We start from the raw sequence: 18,843 nt of genomic DNA on the forward strand, positions 1-18,843 counted from the left end.
CCAGTGTTGAAGGCTTATTACTGGGGACCAAAATCCCATTTTGAAACATGTCGGCCACCGTCCACAGGCCTCGGCCAATCAGCGAGCGGGGCGAGCAGGCCGTGTGGCCGCTGGGAAGTGCTTTCGCCTTTACACCGCCTGGGCATACAAGCATGAAATGGAGGAGACTACCGTGCCCGAGATCCAGCGGACAAACCTCGGCAACGTGGTGCTTCTCCTCAAAAGTCTGGGTGAGGCCCTGTTCTCTTTGGTTAACTGTTGCTGGCTTTGCACAAATATAATCGGTTATTAGTCCCCGACTGGTTTCACTGGAGAGGACTATCGGTTTGCTCTCTGTCAATCTGTCTGTCCGTCCGTCCAAACCTGTGCTTTTCAGACTTTTGTCCCATACCCTTTAACATATTCAACTGAAACTTGGCACATGGCTTTATTATTATAGGTTACAGAACAAGTTAGAGTTTCAGGGAGTTTCATCAATTTTTCAGTTATGCCCATTTTGGACATAGAAAATATCACATCGGTAGGGGACATGTACTGCAAAACAATTATTGCTCGTATTTCATTGTATTCAAACGATTTACCGGTGTGAACGCTCAAGGTGTCTGAACAAACAACGCAAATGAATGACTTGCACCTAATGCTCTGCTTTGTCACGCTTCACATCCGATGCACACAAACTCATTATCTGATGAGTAGCAGACATTGGCCATTTGTGTCACGTAATTATGCAAATATGCCCTTGGGCCCTGCGGTGCACAGTGAACCCTCATAAATCTGCTCCCAAATTTATGGCACTCATCGTTTTGCATCTCTCGCAAGCGTTTGATTGTCTAAACGTGGATGATGAAGATGAAACAAAGTGATCATTACTCTTACTACTGTTCATAAAGGGGGCGTCTGCATGCAGCCTTACTCTTCCCTTTGTGTGTGACTTTATCTGTGTGAGGCTTCTTTGTTGTTGTTACCTCTGCCGCCGAAGGTGGACGGAGGTTAGATTTTCACCCCCATCTCTGTCTGTCTGTCTGTCATTATTTCGTCCTTCCATGATTTCATTAATTTATTAATTTTCTCCATTTTGGCTTTAGCTTTCTCCATTTTGGCAATCTCCATTTTGGCTTTCTCCATCTCCATTTTCGTCCTTCCATCTCCGTCCTACCACCCATAGATCCCTGGTGTTGGGCTAGCGGCTAGGGTGCCAGCTTAGGATCCTAGGATCCTGGGTTCGAATCCCGGTCGATCGCTGAATTAACGCCAGGGGGGTTGACTCAGCCTGTCATCCTTCCGAGGTCGGCTAATTGAGTACCAGTTCACTGGTAATTCCCTGTTTGTCGTTAAAGGCGGCAAAAAGGGTTGGCGTCAGGAAGGGCATCCGGCCGTAAAACATTGCTTCAAAAAGGGGACCAAAAAACAACAACAACCGCGGTTCCCGAAAAAGGCCAACCCCCGCTTGCAGGGAAAAATGGCCTCTAAAGGTGGTTATATTAATTTTCTCCATTTTCATGCACCTCGGCCACCTTTGGTAGCAGAGGTAACAAACTTTCGGAAAAAGAGTTTTGAAAGCGATAGCAGGATATCGCAAAAAGTTATGGACAGATTTGGACAAAACTTGATGGACAGCCTGGGTGTGTGGCAAGTACGAATTGTTCAGATTTTGGTGAAGATCCGCATCCGGATACAATAACTTTTTTTCATTTGTAAGTGATTCTTCACCATTGATAGATGGGGTCAAAAACTATAAGGTAAAGCACAATAGTTCAAAAAGTTGTGGACGGATTTTGACTGAAATTGGGGAATGAGTTGTTTAGGTGACAAGGACAAGCCGATTAGATTTTGCTTCAGGTCTGAATCCAGATCCGGCCTATCTGTGAGATACAAACCACAAACTGTTCAGCCTGGCGGAGGTACGTGCTCTACCGAGTGCCGTTCTTCGTTTTCCAGGGCAAATTTTCTTTTTAATCATTTTTGCCCTCTTTGGTTACTTTTGTATCAATGGGATAGTTCCTGTAACTCACTTCACTGATAATCAGTTTTGTGCTTCAACTGTAGTAAGGTAATTAACAATTCCTTTATTCATCAAATCTTTATCCATTTGCCTGTAAATTTGATCGATCCAAAAAAAGATCATCATTGGAGTTAATCCCTTAGCTTTCCATTCACTACTTGGCCTTTTTGGCATTACCATGCAGTATGTTGTGTACTATGTATATTGGGTTTTGTATAGAGTTTCCCAATGCCAGTTGATGTCACCTTCACTTGAGTATATATTTTTTTACTTGCATACACACTTGTCTTGCACCTGTCTTATGCCTATCTTCGGCCTATCTTAGGCCTATCTTAGGCGTATCTTAGGCCAGTCTTGTACCAGTCTTGCACCAGTCTTGCACCAGTCTTGCACCCGTCTTGCACCCGTCTTACCTCCTCTGTCTTACCCACGTTTTACCATATCTTATCCCTACATTGATTGATCTGTTTATGCAAGCACAGTTAATGATAATACTGATTTCCCTTTTACATCACACTTTCATCTTCTTGTAGTATCTGTGCACTCTAGTTTTCATTTGGTGAGAAAATTGTGTCCTGCCCGCAGGGATAAATGACCTCATCCACTTTGACTTCATGGACCCTCCTCCACATGAAACTCTAGTACTTGCTCTTGAACAACTGTATGCCTTGGGAGCCCTCAATCACCTCGGGGAACTCACCAAGGTAACAGGTTTTTTTTTCTGTACATTAATCTTCTTGGGCATTGAAATAGCTTTGAAGTCAACCATTTTGCTTTCAATAGCTGCTGGAGAGTGGCAGGAGTAGATTTGAGAACACGTAGTTCAAATTGCTTGTCTGTCTTGCCACTCCAGATGGGTAGGAGGATGGCAGAGTTTCCCTTGGATCCGATGCTGTCAAAGATGATCTTGGCATCAGAAAGGTTAGACATTCGAGTCTGCCCTTGGTTTATTTTGAAGTAATAAATGGCCAAGCATCAGATTAGTTTTCCACAAAGCAGATTGGAAGTGCAATTGTAGGCCTCTGTTTTTCTCAGATACAAGTGTTCCGAAGAGATCCTGACGATAACGGCCATGCTGTCCGTGAACAACGCCATATTCTACCGGCCCAAGGACAAGGTCGTGCATGCGGACAATGCACGCATCAACTTTTTTTTGCCTGGAGGAGACCACATTGCCCTCCTCAACGTTTATAACCAGGTGCCGCTTCACTTTAATATTTTTTATTTTTCACTTTAATAAAAGTGTCGCCATGTTTTATTTTTCTCAGAGATGGCAAACTTCTTCGGCAAGCTTTGAGGTTCATCAATGAGTGGCGGAGAGTATTTTAAGTAAAGAAGTTTTTGAAAAACAAAAGTTGGATTTTTAAAAATCGTTCTATATTGCCTCAGCTTTTATATCTCTGTGAAAGGTAATATTAAATGATCCCCAACCCCATTCCTTTGTGAGTGTAGGGAAGTGATTTCTTCAAAATGCCAACAGGATTAGAACAGCACCGGGCAATGCCGCATACCTCTGCTAGTAATTAATAAACACAGCTATTATACACTTTATAAACATGTACTGTACATAAAAGCAAACAAATCAAATAAATATACTTTATCTATTTTTGGCAAGTGATTGTTGAAAAAATGAAAAGAAAATAAGCCTGCATTGTACTTGCCAATCAATCCTCTGTATCCACTTCCAAAATGAATATCTCGCTGTGACGTGAAGACACCATGTAGTGGGGGGAGCTATGTACTCCATTTCCAGTTCGTGTGCAGTTCATGTTAATTTTGGGCAACCACTATAAATGTATTCTACTGGGTCCTACTAGTCGGAAAAATGATGTCGCCATTTTTTTCTGTTGACCTTTAGTGACCTTGACTCAAGGTCAAAGTTCAAACGTCATTACAGTGACCATACTTCATCCAAAGGATATCAACCTGGGTACCAAAATGTGGTAAATTTCACAAAGAACATTGGTTATGACATTTGTTTCGTCATTTGACTTTTCGTTTTTTTGCAAAATGCAAATGAGCTAATTAGAGACAAAAATATGCATAATTAGCATACCCCATTAAACATGTATCCCAGTTATACATATAATGGCTAGTACATCCCGTCTCCAGAAAATGTTAATTGTTAGTAATTAATCACAAATGTATCCTGGGTCCTATTAGCTGACTGATGTTGTCAATATTCTTGTGGCTCTTGTGACCTTCAACTAAGGTCAAAGTTCAAAGAGCATATTTTGGCCACAATTCTGCATTACCATGATTGTGTTCCTATGTGCATCTAATGGTTATTGTTGACACACATTGTAAAATATTTTTGCACTGAGTTATCTGGAAACATGTTTTTGCTTTTAGATTAGCTTCTTATATTGTTTACAACAAAGGATCTGCATAATCTTCTTCTTCTTCATCAATCCCAAAAGCATGTCCATGGTCATTGTTAGTACAGTTGTCATCATCTGCACCACACACACACACATCTCTGTGCAGTTCATATTCTGTGATCTGCAAGAGCAGTGAGAGCTGCATTTTGTTGTCGTACATCCACACTTAACTAGGTGAGTGATGGCATATGGGGCAGGAAGTTGCTTTGTTGAGATGGCCACCAGACCATCACCTTCCACTCTGTCTCCCAAAGTCTGTAGCAGGTGGGAACTGTGGGTCAGGCACGTAATCTTGGTACCACACCATTGCTTGGTCGTGGGCACGCGCGATAGCTTCTTCCAAAGCTCCTCGAGTAGGCGGCAACTTTTGAGCTTCTGATTGTTTCTTTGTGAACAATCTCCAGCGGAGGTCGCCAACATTGGTGATGGATGTCCCTGGCTCGTTCAACTGACAAACAAACTCTTTGAGAGCTGCAATTGTTTCTGCTGTTGGTCCATTACGATTACCAAGAGATGCAAAGGCAGATACCACAGATATCAAGAACATGTCAACAGAAAACAATAAGCAACATATTTTTCCAGTTTAGGATCCAGCAGAACACATTTGAGATGGTAACTAATGATTGGCATTCAATAATAATGCGAAGTGATGGGATTTACGTGTATGGTGAAGACTATATGTTAATTATGCATATTATTTCTCTAATTAGGTCATTTGCTTATTAATTTGCATATTGCAAACATCTGAGAGGGCAAATGACAAAACAAATGTCATAATCAATGTTCCTTGTGAAATTTGCCACATTTTGGGACCCAGGTTGATATACTTTGAATGAAGTATGGTCACTGTAATGACGTTTGAACTTTGACCTTGAGTCAAGGTCACTAAAGGTCAACAACAACAACAACATGCATTTTAAGGCCATTTTCCCTGCTAGAGCGGGGGTTAGCCTTGCGGTCCCCGTGACGATCTTCTCCATTTTGCCCTATTTTCTGCATCTCCCCTTGTTAACCCCCTTGCCCGCATTTCTTCTTCCACCATCTTTAGCCAAGTCTTTCTCGGTCTTCCCCGTCCTCTACTTCCTTCTACGTATTCATTTCCATCACTCTTCTCAACCAGTCACTTTCATCCTTCCTCAACACATGACCAAACCATCTCAACCTGTTCCTCTTCACAGCATCAATCACAGGCTCTATTCCCATCATCTTTCGCAATTCATCATTTGTCTTCCTCTCTCTCAACGATACTCCGCACATCCACCGAACCATTCGCATTTCCACCCTTTCCAGCCTTCGTTGCTGCTCTACGTTCATTACCCATGTCTCGCTCCCATAAATCATAACACTTCTCACACATGCAGCATACACCTTTCCCTTCAGCTTCAACGACACTCCCCTCCTCATCAGCACGCCACTCAGTTCCCGAAACTTCTTCCATGCACATGGAGAAACCGTTGCCGAGTCTGATCCACCTTCTCCATTCAGCATGTCTCCTCGGTAGCAAAATGTTTTCACACCTTCCAGCTTCACGCCGTCTCCAAGATCCAACTCAACATTTCCTCCATCTGCAGCTCCCTCTGTGCACACCTTACATTTGAATGTAGCTGCCACACTGGTTAATGACCCTCTCAGACCACTACATTTTTGATGAACACACTCAGCGCACATTGTACATTGAATGGAGTTCACTCCGACCCCTTCCTGCACACAGCACAGGGCCACTTCCCAGTTCTTTCCACCTCACCACATGCTTTACAACTTGCCATTACCTTCGTCTTTCCGATATTCACCTTCAGACCTTTTGTCTCCATACATTCCTTCCACTTGTTCATATTTTCCTTCAGTCCATCCATACTTTCCGCAATCAACACCAGAAAACACCACCACCAGTTGACTAAAGGTCAACAGAAAAAAATGGCATCATTTTTCCGATTAGTAGGACCCAGTAGAATACATTTATAGTGGTTGCCCAAAATTTACATGAACTGCACATGAACTTGAAATTGAGTACATAGGCCCTCCCACTAATGATCGAGTTTTATTCAATAACTCAACTTCTTGTTGGATGTTTAGCATATTCCGCTGCTGTTTCACGCAACCACGTGATTTCCTAGCATGTATAGTGGCCACAGCTCTTTTACTACTCTTGGCAGATGATGATCCTTTACCACTCTTACTGTGCTATCTCTGCCACCATCATGAGCAACCATAATAGGGGCAACTATCAGGGACGCCTCTTTGCGGTGGTTGTACTCCCCAACACAAGTTGGGGGCCAAATCAAATCTTCCCAATTCTCCCCAGCTGCCCAGATAATATAAACCATAAAATGTTTGTCTAATCTAAGGCCTTCCCAATTATGGGAATACTGAAATATATTCGCAAATGTAAGCTTTCAATCACTGTCCCATGTTTACGCATATGTGTCCTCTGTGTTCTGGCCTAGGATAAGAGGGACATTACATTTTTACGGGGCTTTTTCCAATGGATTGCTTGATATCATATTTTTCTCTACGCACATGCCGAGTGTTGAAGTCAGGAAGTGGCGTCATGGCTGAGCAGTGTAGGAATTTGTTCGTTTTCAAGACAAACTGCGTGTTCTTAATGATGTTTCACTGACCAAATAAACTGCAACAAATATGAATATAACTTGGAGTGGTGCTCTATTTATGAATGATATTTATATCCTTGGCAGAGTTACTGTCGTGATTTGAACCCGTAATAATTGTTGTAACAACAACCCTTAATGGAGAGGCCCTTCCACCCTTGCTGACCTAAACCCCAGCGGCCACAATGGAATTGTTCACAAATATTCGAGTCTGGTCTGGAATTGCGTACGTCATTCATCACCAGTGACAGGTCCTACTAATTACCCAATGCCAACTGGGTAGGAAGTGTTGCCGGCCGATGCTTATCCTGGCCCGATGTTTACTGTCTTGGGCCAATCCTGCGCAGAGGTGCATTGATTATCTTGTCCTGACGATTCCGTTTGATGGAAAAGGGTGGAGGTGTAATAGAAAGAAGATGCCCCCAATTATTACGAGATAGAATCGTAAGGACAATATAATTGATGTTTTGTTTTTTGCAGAGGTTGCTTGGGCTAGCATGTATTGAGCTGGGGGGAGGGTGGAAGTGGTGGAGGAGTGCTGGTCAGAAGCATTTCCCGTCCAGTCGATACTGGGTGGTAGTTTCTAGTCGCACTGCCAATAACAAAGCATGTTCGAAAAGCTGGAAGCTGTTACAGATATTCATTGCAACGATCCAATTGATGGAATTATGAGCAATTTGGACAAATGACAAAAATTCATCTTTTAGAAAATCAAGACTTGGTGGGAAATTTCTGCCAGCAACCCTCTGATGGTTAAACTGCTGAAATCTCGGCTCTCTGCTCACCTTCACTCTTTCGTTCCTCTTTTCTCCCGCCTCTGGAACAAACTCCCTCACTCCCTTCAGTCCCACTCCTCCCTCCAGGTCTTTAAAACAGCTGTTCACCACCATCTCTTATCTTCCCCCATCCAAAACCTTGATCTTTTCTACCCCCGCTAATTCACCCCAGATCCACCTTGTTTGAAATTCCAACTTCTTTCCTGGAAGTCCTGGCAGTGTCCATATGTTTTATACCTCTCCCACCCCCCTTCCCATGCCTCCCCCCCCCCCCAAAGCCCTCTCCCTCCCACAGAGCTCTCGATGTCCCTGCTCTCAGATGTTGTGTTTGTGTTCCTCCCCCTCTCGCCCCATCTTATCTACCGCTCCCCATGTTATATGTTTTATGTGTCGGTTTGTCTTTCTGTGTGATTAATGTTAGCTCTTTCACGAGCCTTTGCCATTGCCATCTGGTTTGCCATCTGGTTTTATGAAACAACATTTCTGGTACATATGGTTTTCACGAGCCTCGATCTTGTATACAAAACAATAAAAATAAAAAGATCCGTTGCTGCAGCCTGAAAACCGGTACAATGTTCTAATCAATGTATCGGCCTTGATATAACCGGTGGTACTGTGTATGGCAATGAGCTGATCATTTACATGATAATCTGGGTATTAAAATCTGCTACATTCAAAATCACCACTTTTTTGTCTGCCTGCCGAAGCTACAAAAATCGGTCGACTATAACAAGCTTCCATTGGTAAATAAACCTTCGCTGCAAACAACACATTTAATCAAATAATATACGTTTTTGGTATTCTGTTCATTCTCTTTTAGCATTACAAGCTCTTCCATGATGTGTACAAGTAACCAGCTGTGCTTTACATGTGTGGCCTATCTACATGCTATAATGTCTCAAACCCTCTTGTGAGCCCATCCCCCACACAGGGGGAGACAGAGTTTTGCAATCACTTGTGTCTGTCTCATAAGTCATAACCTTCTTACCAATTGAGCTTTTGTCATAAAATTTTCAGCAAAGCTCTATTATGACAACATGCAGAAGACGAAGTAATAATTGGGTCAAAATGGCAAAGAGCACAAGGCCTTACCAGCCTGTCCGTCGCTGCGCTGCACGAGACAGCCGGGTTTTTAAAATCGCTTTCGTGTTCTTTATTTATTTACAATTGAGTTTCAATGTCTATCCAGGCATAACCGTATGCAGCTTTTGTCGTAAAATGTTCAACAGTCCAATATTAAGAGAACATTGAGAATATTAATAAATAAAATTGACATTGAACATGTGTGCGTGTGTGTGTGTGTGTGTGTGTGTGTGTGTGTGTGTGTGTGTGTGTGTGTGTGTGTGTGTGTGTGTGTGTGTGTGTGTGTGTGTGTGTGTGTGTGTATACTAGCTGAGGTACCCGGCTTCGCCCGGGTTGAATAAGAATAATACAAATATATGATGAAAAGAACATGTATATTTTAGAGCAATATCACAGTACATTTCCTACATGAGGTTTTTTCAATTTTCAATTTCTCAAAACATCTTGGTATACAACATTTCTGGTTTTCTTACTTGGTGCCAAGACATAAAGATTGCTTGGTTTTCCAACCCTCGAGCAGCCCACGTACAGCTGGCCATGGGCAAACACTTGTTCTGTGAAGTTCAGGCCTACAACCTTCATTGATTGCCCCTGCGCCAGAAATATGTCTTGAAATATTCCTGAAATAAGTTGTTGACCTTTTGGCCTATGTTAACCTCAAAAATAATTGGTGGTTTCATTCAGTGATCTGATATGCAAATCCTCTTCAAATTTCAAGTCAATTAGATGACAATTCACGATTTTAGAAATTTGGCCCATGTTGATATTTTCACCTTTAGACCTCAAAAATAATTGGTGGTTGAATTACGTGACCCGATATGCAAATCCTATCCAAATTTCAAGTCAATTGGATGAAAATGTAGGATTTTAAAAACTTCACCTGAAGTTGTTGACCTTTGGCCTATGTTTACTTTTTGGCCTATGCTGACCTCAAAAAGAATTGGTGGTTCAATTTCAGTGACCTGACATGCAAATCCTCTTCACATTTCAAGTCAATCAGATGAAAGTTGAGGATTTTAGAAATTTGAAATTGTTGTTGACTTTTGGCCTATGTTGCTCTTTTGGCCTATGGTGATCTCAAAAATAGTTGGTGGTTTAATTCAGTAAGCCGATATGTAAATCCTATTCAAAGTTCAAGTCAATAGGATGAAAATTAAGGATTTTAGAATTGAGGCTGACGACTGTTGAGAAACTCAGTTGGGAGGTTTACTGCCTGATCTTATTGTCACTTTGTCAAGAGAATCATAATTTCTTTCATGACCGGGCAGCGAACGTCATTATGTGCGACTTTACGTCACTCCTACGGATGTGAAAACATTTGTTTTCCTTAAAATATATATTTAAAATAAATAAAATAGTACATAAATTAACAATAAAAGAAGCTAAAAAACAATTTAAAATACAATAAAAAGCACATTAAAAATATATAAATATGTACGTACAGTATACTGTACGTACGCGTAACTGCTGATTCTCATTCAAAACAGAGGCGACGTACAGTATTCCTTTACTGTGTCTGTGTTAGCCATGGGTCCGAAGAAGGATAATGTTAGTGTTTCCAAGCGTAATGTGGTTACGATGGACGATGAGTTAAATCTGATTAAAAGGTATGGAAAAGGTGGAAAAGTGTCGGTGATAGCTCATAGACCTTATCGCGAATCGGAACCGCAATGCGTCATGGGATCGGAAAGCGGCAATAGCGCCGCCACAAACTACACAATGGAATTGCAGCTGGCCCGGTTTTTTAAACCATTGATATTAAAACAAAAAGTAGCCTATAACCACCAGGATTTTATGCTGATTCCGAATCTGTGTCTAAAACGTTTCTCCGATGTGTAGTTCTTGGGTTATAAGCGGACATCCAGACAGACACACACACACAGACACACCTCCTTATATATATATATATATATATATATATATATATATATATATATATATATATATATATATATATATATATATATCTACACACACACATACATATCTACACACACACATATATATCTACACACACATATATATATATACACACACACACATATATATACACACACACACACATATATATATATATATATACACACACACACAGAAAATTTCTATATATATATATATATATATATATATACATACACACACACACACACACACACACACACACACACACACACACACACACACACACACACACACACACACACACACACACACACACACACACACACACACACACACACACACACACACACACACTACATGGCCAAAAGTATGTGGACACCCAAACATCTCATTCCAAAATCATGGGCATTAATATGGAGTTGGTACCCCCCACCCCCCTTTGCTACAACAACAGCTTCCACTCTTCTGGGAAGGCTTTCCACTAGATGTTGGAACATTGCTGCCGGGATTTGCTTCCATTCAGCCACGAGCATTAGTGAGGTCGGGCACTGATTTTGGGCAATTAGGCATGGCTCGCTGTCGGCGTTCCAATTCATCCCAAAGGTGTTTGATGGGGTTGAGGTCAGGGCTCTGTGCAGGCCAGTCAAGTTATTCTACATCAATCTCGACAAACCATTTCTGTATGGACTTCGCCTTGTGCATGGGGGCATTGTCATGCTGAAACAGGAAAGGGCCTTCCCCAATCTGTTGCCACAAAGTTGGAAGCACACAATCATCTAGAATGTCATTGTATGCTGTAGCGTTAAGATTTCCCTTCACTGGATCTAAGGGGCCTATCCCAACCATGAAAAACAGCCCCTGACCATTATTCCTCCTCCACCAAACTTTGAAGTTGGCACTATGCATTTGGGCAGGCAGCGTTCTCCTGGCATCCGCCAAACCCAGATTCTTCCGTCGGATTGTCAGATGGTGAAGCGTGATTCATCCCTCCAGAGAACGCGTTTCCCCTGTTCCAGAGTTCAATGGTGGCGAGCTTTACACCACTCCAGCCGACACTTGGAATTGCGCATGGTGATCGTAGGCTTGTGTGCGGCTGCTCAGCCATGGAAACCCATTTCATGAAGCTCCCGACGAACAGTTGTTGTGCTGACGTTGCTTCCAGAGGCAATTTGGAACTCGGTAGTGAGTGTTGCAACTTGGTCGTGAGTGTTGCAACCGAGGACAGATGATTTCTACGCACTATGCGCTTCAGCACTCGGTGGTCCCGTTCTGTGAGCTTGTGTGGCCTACTACTTCGTGGCTTAGCTGTTGTTGCTCCTAGACGTTTCCACTTCACAATAACAGCACTTACAGTTGACTGGGGCAGCTCTAGCAGGGCAGAAATTTGACGAACTGACTTGTTGGAAAGGTGGCATCCTATGACGGTGCCATGTTGAAAGTCACTGAGCTCTTCAGTACGGCCCATTGTACTGCCAACGTTTGTCTATGGAGATTGCATGGCTGTGTGCTTGATAATTATATATACCTGTCAGCAGTGGGTGTGGCAGAAACAGCTGAATCCACAAATTAGAATGGGTGTCCGTATACTTTTGACCATGTAGTGCATGTATATATACATAGTTATACATACATGCATGCATACATACATGCATAACTATCAAAGTCAAATGGCAGGTCCCTCCCACCCCACCCCTTCGCCTCCCTCATCAAAAAGTTATAGGAGCTAGATAGTCATAATCTAGTTTTGGTCCTTTAACAGACATGGTCTTGGTATTGGCTTAACAGTCAAGGTTGTTGGCTTAAGATCTTAACGTATTGAGTTTGAGACCCGATTGACCCGTTAAATAACACCAGGTGGGTTGACTCAGCCTGTCATCCTTCTGAGTTTGGCAAAATTAGTACCAGCTTACTGGAAACAGGGGAAGGGAGGTAAGAGCGGTGCATAAGCGGCACAGCCATGCTCCCAGCGATGATGCAGCTAGCAGCCACAGGCTGCATACAGGATAATAATACCAGACTTGGTGGCGTGGGGGTTAGAGCATCCACTCCGAGTCTGGGAGGTTGGCAGTTCGAACCCTAGCCGAGTTGTAGCAAAGACGTTAAAATGGTACACGCCACTTCCATGCTTGACACTCGGGCATTTAAAAAGGTGAGTGCATGAATAAACAAACATTGTGCAGGCTTGATCAACATAAAGGCCTCCTCCTGTGTTTAAGCTACTGGAAGGGAACTCGTATCAAAGACACACCAGTTATATAGGTGTATATGTATATATAATATATGAAAAGTAAAAACATACATGAATGTACGTTGTTGGATAATACAATTTTATGTTGGTGCCCTGGGACCATTGTACCTCGTTCGTACAACCCTTTCAACACGCCTCATGGAGGTGCCTATGACACATAATACTTGCTCGGACACATTTTGGTCAGCAGTGTCGACAAGTCTTGTGTGGTCACCAGTATTCATGTGTCTCATAACAGTGGGTGGAGACTGGATACTCGACACAATGGTGCTACGAAAACTTCATCCAGTTCCGGTCCTTGCGGCGAGCGCGGGATGTGCGGGAGCAGCTGGAGGGTTTGTTGGAGCGTGTCGAGATCGCACCCATGACGAATCCAAGTGACATGGTCGCCATTCGCAAAGTAAGAGCACAGGGGATATCGAGCAGGGATGAGGATTGTCGAGTCATTTTATAGTTTAATCAACAACTTGGTTCCAAAAATGTTGCAGATTCAGAACTGGAATGTTTTTAGGAATTGCACTTTTGTGTAAAATAATCATTGGAATGTTTTTGTGATGGGTAAGCGGTTGGGTTGGCTCTGCATTATTGATGTGTTAGAATGAGGTTCTTTCACTGCTGGTATAGATTGGCAGAGCAAGGTTAAGGATAATAAAAAGAGAACGTCCTGATATTGGGTGGTGAGGAAGCAAAGCAGACACATGAGCAGGTGGAAGAATGAATGGGAAAAGAGAAGATAGGAGATCAGCTGATTAAGAAAGATTGGAACCTACAGGTGTATTATTGGGTTTCAGTGCGGAGGGTTAACGGGTATAAAATATCATGGATAGGGATTTTTTCTTTCTTTTTTGTACACTAAGTCTAGGTTCGTGTGAGAGCGAACACATATAACATATAATAAAGGGAGCAGAAGACAAGAAGGGGACAGAGAGGGAATTACAATAACAGTAGAGTACAGCGACATCCGGAGATCTGTGGAAGGGAGAGGGCTGAGCGGGGGGATGGGAGGAGTGCACGGTATAAACAAGATGGACACTACTAGGACTTTCAGGAAAGAAAACGGAATTTGAAAAAGGTGGATTTGGTTGGGATTAATGGGGTAGAAAAGATCAAGGTTTTGGATGGGGGAAGATAAGAGATGGTGGTAAACAGCTGTTTTTAACACCTGGAGGGAGGAGTGCCATTTAAGAGAATGTGGGAGTTTGTTCCAGAGGCAGGAGAAAAGAGGAATGAAAGAGTGTAGGTGAGCAGAGAGCTTTGATTTTGGCAGGGATGTAAAAATGGGATGGAAAAAGAGATGTACTGCTGTCTGGAAATCCTGGCGGGAGAAGTGTGGTTGTACTGGCAGAGTAACATATATATGGTGGGCTGATAGGGTGTAAGAACAGGGACGTCAATAAGTCATTTGAACCAAGGCTCAAATCTCATGTCACCGTATTATTACTTAAATTTACTTCTCATATCCGCTGCACCTACTTGAACATTTTTATATTCGAATGAGACCTTAAGATTTAATAAATCGCTTGTATATTTATTATGTACGTTAAAATAAAACGTATAACTTAATTCCTTCTCTTTTAAGATACCGTACTTTTTTATTTTCCTTTAAAAAAGATAAGTCGCAATATAATTTACAATTTATTGATGAAGTTTAAATAATCCAAGTCAACTGACATATTTCAATAATCACAAGATCTTTTTATCAGGTTGGGACGTGCACGTGGTTACCAATCAGGAGCCGAGTTTCCCTGACTTAGCACGAATGTTCATGGTTTAAATAAAGTTGTTTCCCACGTTGGTAACATTTGTGCTTGCTGCTTGGACATGGTGTGCTGTCCGGAGAGTGGACACTCCCTTAACCTTAGGGGTGAAACGGTATGTGACCCAGCGGTCGTGAGTGCTGGCTCGCTGCACATTATGAAGGAATAGACATGGCCCGATGGAAGATACCTAGTATCACCTGGCTTCGGTGGCCAGCTTTTCACCCTTCAGCCCAAATTGGGCTAAGGGGTATTGTCGTCCGGGCGTCCGTCAACTTTTGGTTTCCGTCAATTTCAAGGAGAACGGCTTGTCCGATTAAATCCATTTTTGCAGTTTGTGTTGGGGTTGAGTAGAGGAGGGTTCCTTTCGAAAATAGGCATGCTGCGATTTTCAATATGGCCGCCACGGCAGCCATCTTGAAATTGGTTTCCACCATGCATGGGCTGAGGCCTGGTGTTGGCTTAGCAGTTAGGGTGCCGGCTTGGGATCCTAGGATCCTGGGTTTGAATCCCGGTCGATCACTGAATTAACGCCAGGGGGGTTGACTCAGCCTGTCATCCTTCCGATGTCGGCAAATTGAATGTCGGCAGTTCACTGGTAATTCCCTGTGTGTCGCAGGAGGCAACTAACAAGGTTGGTGGCAGGAAGGGCATCCGGCCATAAAACATTGCTTCAAAAAGGGGACCATGGTGCCCGAAAAAGGTCAACCCCTGCTCTGCAGGGAAAAATGGCCTCTAAAGGTGGTTCTTCATGCATGGGCTGAGGGGTTACGCCCGCTTTGCAGTGCTATTTATTTCTATAGTCTCCCCAAGAAAGGTTGTGGCTGATAGTTGAGGGCCAGAAACTAGATGAACTGAACGCCGTCTTGTGGTTGATACAACAACACAACATGCATTTTAAGGACATTTTCCCTGCTAGAGCGGGGGTTATCCTTGCGGTCCCAATGACGATCTTCTCCATTTTGCCCTATTTTCTGCATCTCTCCTTGTTAACCCCCTTGCCCGCATTTCTTCTTCCACCATCTTTAGCCAAGTCTTTCTCGGTCTTCCCCATCCTCTACTTCCTTCTACATTCATTTCCATCACTCTTCTCAACCAGTCACTTTCATCCTTCCTCAACACATGACAAAACCATCTCAACCTGTTCCTCTTCACAGCATCAATCACAGGCTCTATTCCCATCATCTTTCGCAATTCATCATTTGTCTTCCTCTCTCTCAACGATACTCCGCACATCCACCGAACCATTCGCATTTCCACCCTTCGTTGCTGCTCTACGTTCATTAACCATGTCTCGCTACCATAAATCATAACACTTCTCACACATGCAGCATACACCTTTCCCTTCAGCTTCAACGACACTCCCCTCCTCATCAGCACACCACTCAGTTCCCGAAACTTCTTCCATGCACATCTCACTCTAGCAACCGTTGCCGAGTCTGATCCACCTTCTCCATTCAGCATGTCTCCGAGGTAGCAAAATGTTTTCACACCTTCCAGCTTTACGCCGTCTCCAAGATCCAACTCTACATTTCCTCCATCTGCAGCTCCCTCTGTGCACACCTTACATTTGAATGTAGCTGCCACACTGGTTAATGACCCTCTCAGACCACTATATGTTTGATGAACCCACTCAGCGCACATTGTACATTGAATGGAGTTCACTCCGACACCCTTCCTGCACACAGCACATGGCCACTTCCCAGTTCTTTCCACCTCACCACATGCTTTACCACTTGCCATCACCTTTGTCTTTCCTATATTCACCTTCAGACCTTTTGTCTCCATACATTCCTTCCACTTGTTCATATTTTCCTTCAATCCATCCATACTTTCCGCAATCAACACCAGATAATCTGCATACAACAGCTCCCACGGTAAACCATCCTTTACATTCTGAGCCAGCACCTCCATCACAGCTACAAGTAGTAGTGGACTTAGTACCGACCCCCTGATGCACTCCCACCTTCACCTCAAACTCACCACTGTTCCTGTCCTTCGTCCTTACAGCTGTGCACGCTCTTTTGTACATTGCTATCACTACTCTGATCATCCATTCCTCCACTTCTAACTTCCTCAATGCCCATGTCAATACTTCACGTGGAACCCTATCGAATGCTTTCTCCAGATCAAAAAACCCAAGAAACAACTTCTTCCTCTTCTCCATGTACTTCTCCTGCAACTGCCTCACAATAAAGAGCACGTCTGTCGTTCCTCTTCCTGGCATAAATCCAAACTGCATTTCATCGATCTTCACCTTCTTCCTTATCCTCCTCTCCAACACCCTTTCCAATACCTTTATTGGAGCATGGAATAACTTTATCGCTCGGTACGAGCCACACTCCAGAGGGTCACCTTTCCCCTTGTATAGAGGGACGAGGGTACTCAGTTCCCCAGCCACTGGAATGCGGCCTTCTTTCACCACCAGATTACAGATCTCTGCCATGCTCTTCACACCCCAACTTCCTGCTGCCTTCAACATGTCTCCCACAACTCCTGTCGGCCCTCCCGCTTTTCTACTCTTCATTGCTTTTATCGCTTCCTCAACTTCCTTCTCAGTTATCTTCTCTGCCGGTCCTAAAACTGGGTTACTCTCTATGTTGCCATCCCATTCATTCTCTGTATTCAACAGCATTTGCATATGTCGTTTCCATCTTCCTTTATCTGGGTCCACAACGTTTTGTCCCACTTCATCCTTCAAGCATCTCACCCCCATCACATCACACCTCTCTTTCGCTATCTGCTTTGCAATCCTGAATACCGCGCTGTGACCCTCTTCCAAATCCAAGCGTTCTCCGAACATTTTCCTCCATGCCTCCTGCGCCTTTGCTACCTCTTTCTTTGCAGCCTTCCTGGCTGCCGTATAACTTTCATGCTCTGCTTTTTCTGCTCCTGTACCCTTCACCTTTTGCCACCCCCTGACCTTCTTCCTCATCTCGACATTCCTATTTCCAAGTTCATCATCCCACCACCATGTTTCCGAGTGCCTCGGTGGTCCTTTTGTCCATCCACATACCTCACCAACGGCTCCCAACAGACTAGCTTTCATTGACATCCAACCACTTTCAAGTTCAACCACATCATCCTCTACCCTACTCACCCTCTCTTTTAATGCCTCCCTTACTGTCACCTCTTTCAACCTCCACACCTTCATTCTCGGTTGGTACTTCACCCGCCGAGCTCTCCTCGCACCTTTCACCCTTATGTCGCAGACAACCAAGTGGTGCTGTGAAACAGCGTCCTCCCCCGGGATCACCTTTGTGTCCCGGAGGTGCCCCCTATCTCGCCTACGCACCATCAGGTAGTCAACGGTTGTCGTCGACCCACCTGACGTGTATGTAACAAGCTTATTATCCCCTTTCTGGAACTTGTGGTTGATGGAGGAAGTAAATAAGTGGGTTGATTTAATGATCCTTCCAGAGAGACAGCATGTTGAAGAGACTTGCATGGGTTAATTGACATGGTCTATGTGTCATCCGAGCATCTAATAGTTTCCACGAGGGATTCAGCAGTTGCTGATATGTCGTTGGGATAAGTACCATACCAAGAAACAATGTAGTGTCATCAGCAAAGTCAGAGGGAAGAATACACCTGGTGTTTGAGGAATAAGCTACAATGCAGACCTCAATGTTGACATCGACCCAATTATATATTTTTGCCTTTTTTTTTTTACCTCTGCCACCAAAGGTTATGTTTTCACCCCTGTCTGTCTGTCTGTGAACAAGATATCTGAAAAAGTTGTGGACAGATTCTGACGAAATTTGCCAGAGAGGTGGTGTATATGACAAGGACGAAATGATTCGATTTTGGTGAAGATCCGGATTCGGATCCCGCCAGTAGAATTTTTGAAGTGATTGTTCACCATTGAGAAATAGGGCCAAAAACGATAACGATACATGGCAGGATATCTCAAAAAGTTATGGACGAGTTATGACTAAACTTGCTGGACGAGTTGGTTTGGTGACGAGAACAATCCGATTAGATTTTGGATCAGGTCCAAATCCAGATCCGGCCTACCAGTGGGATACAAAACATAAACTGCTCAGCCTGGCGGAGGTATGCGCTATACCGAGTGCTGTTCTGGTTTA

General features: G+C 43.4%; 1 protein-coding gene across 3 annotated transcripts in view; it reads left to right on the forward strand.

Annotated features, from left to right (window-relative positions):
- Positions 1-18,843, forward strand: part of DHX16 (DEAH-box helicase 16) — a 130,868-nt gene that overhangs the window by 59,820 nt on the left and 52,205 nt on the right. For 2 of the 3 annotated variants that reach the window (XM_078767456.1, XM_068134433.2), the window contains 5 exons: positions 68-230; positions 2,588-2,706; positions 2,856-2,923; positions 3,038-3,200; positions 13,237-13,398. In XM_078767456.1, the coding sequence (XP_078623582.1) occupies positions 68-230; positions 2,588-2,706; positions 2,856-2,923; positions 3,038-3,200; positions 13,237-13,398 (675 nt within the window). Of the gene's footprint in view, positions 1-67; positions 231-2,587; positions 2,707-2,855; positions 2,924-3,020; positions 3,201-13,236; positions 13,399-18,843 lie in introns of all 3 variants that reach the window. The other variant, XR_013621211.1, reaches the window with a different exon arrangement.

The sequence above is a fragment of the Myxine glutinosa genome, chromosome 13 (genome assembly GCF_964187855.1).
Source record: "Myxine glutinosa chromosome 13, kmMyxGlut1.1, whole genome shotgun sequence".
NCBI lineage: Eukaryota > Metazoa > Chordata > Myxini > Myxiniformes > Myxinidae > Myxine > Myxine glutinosa.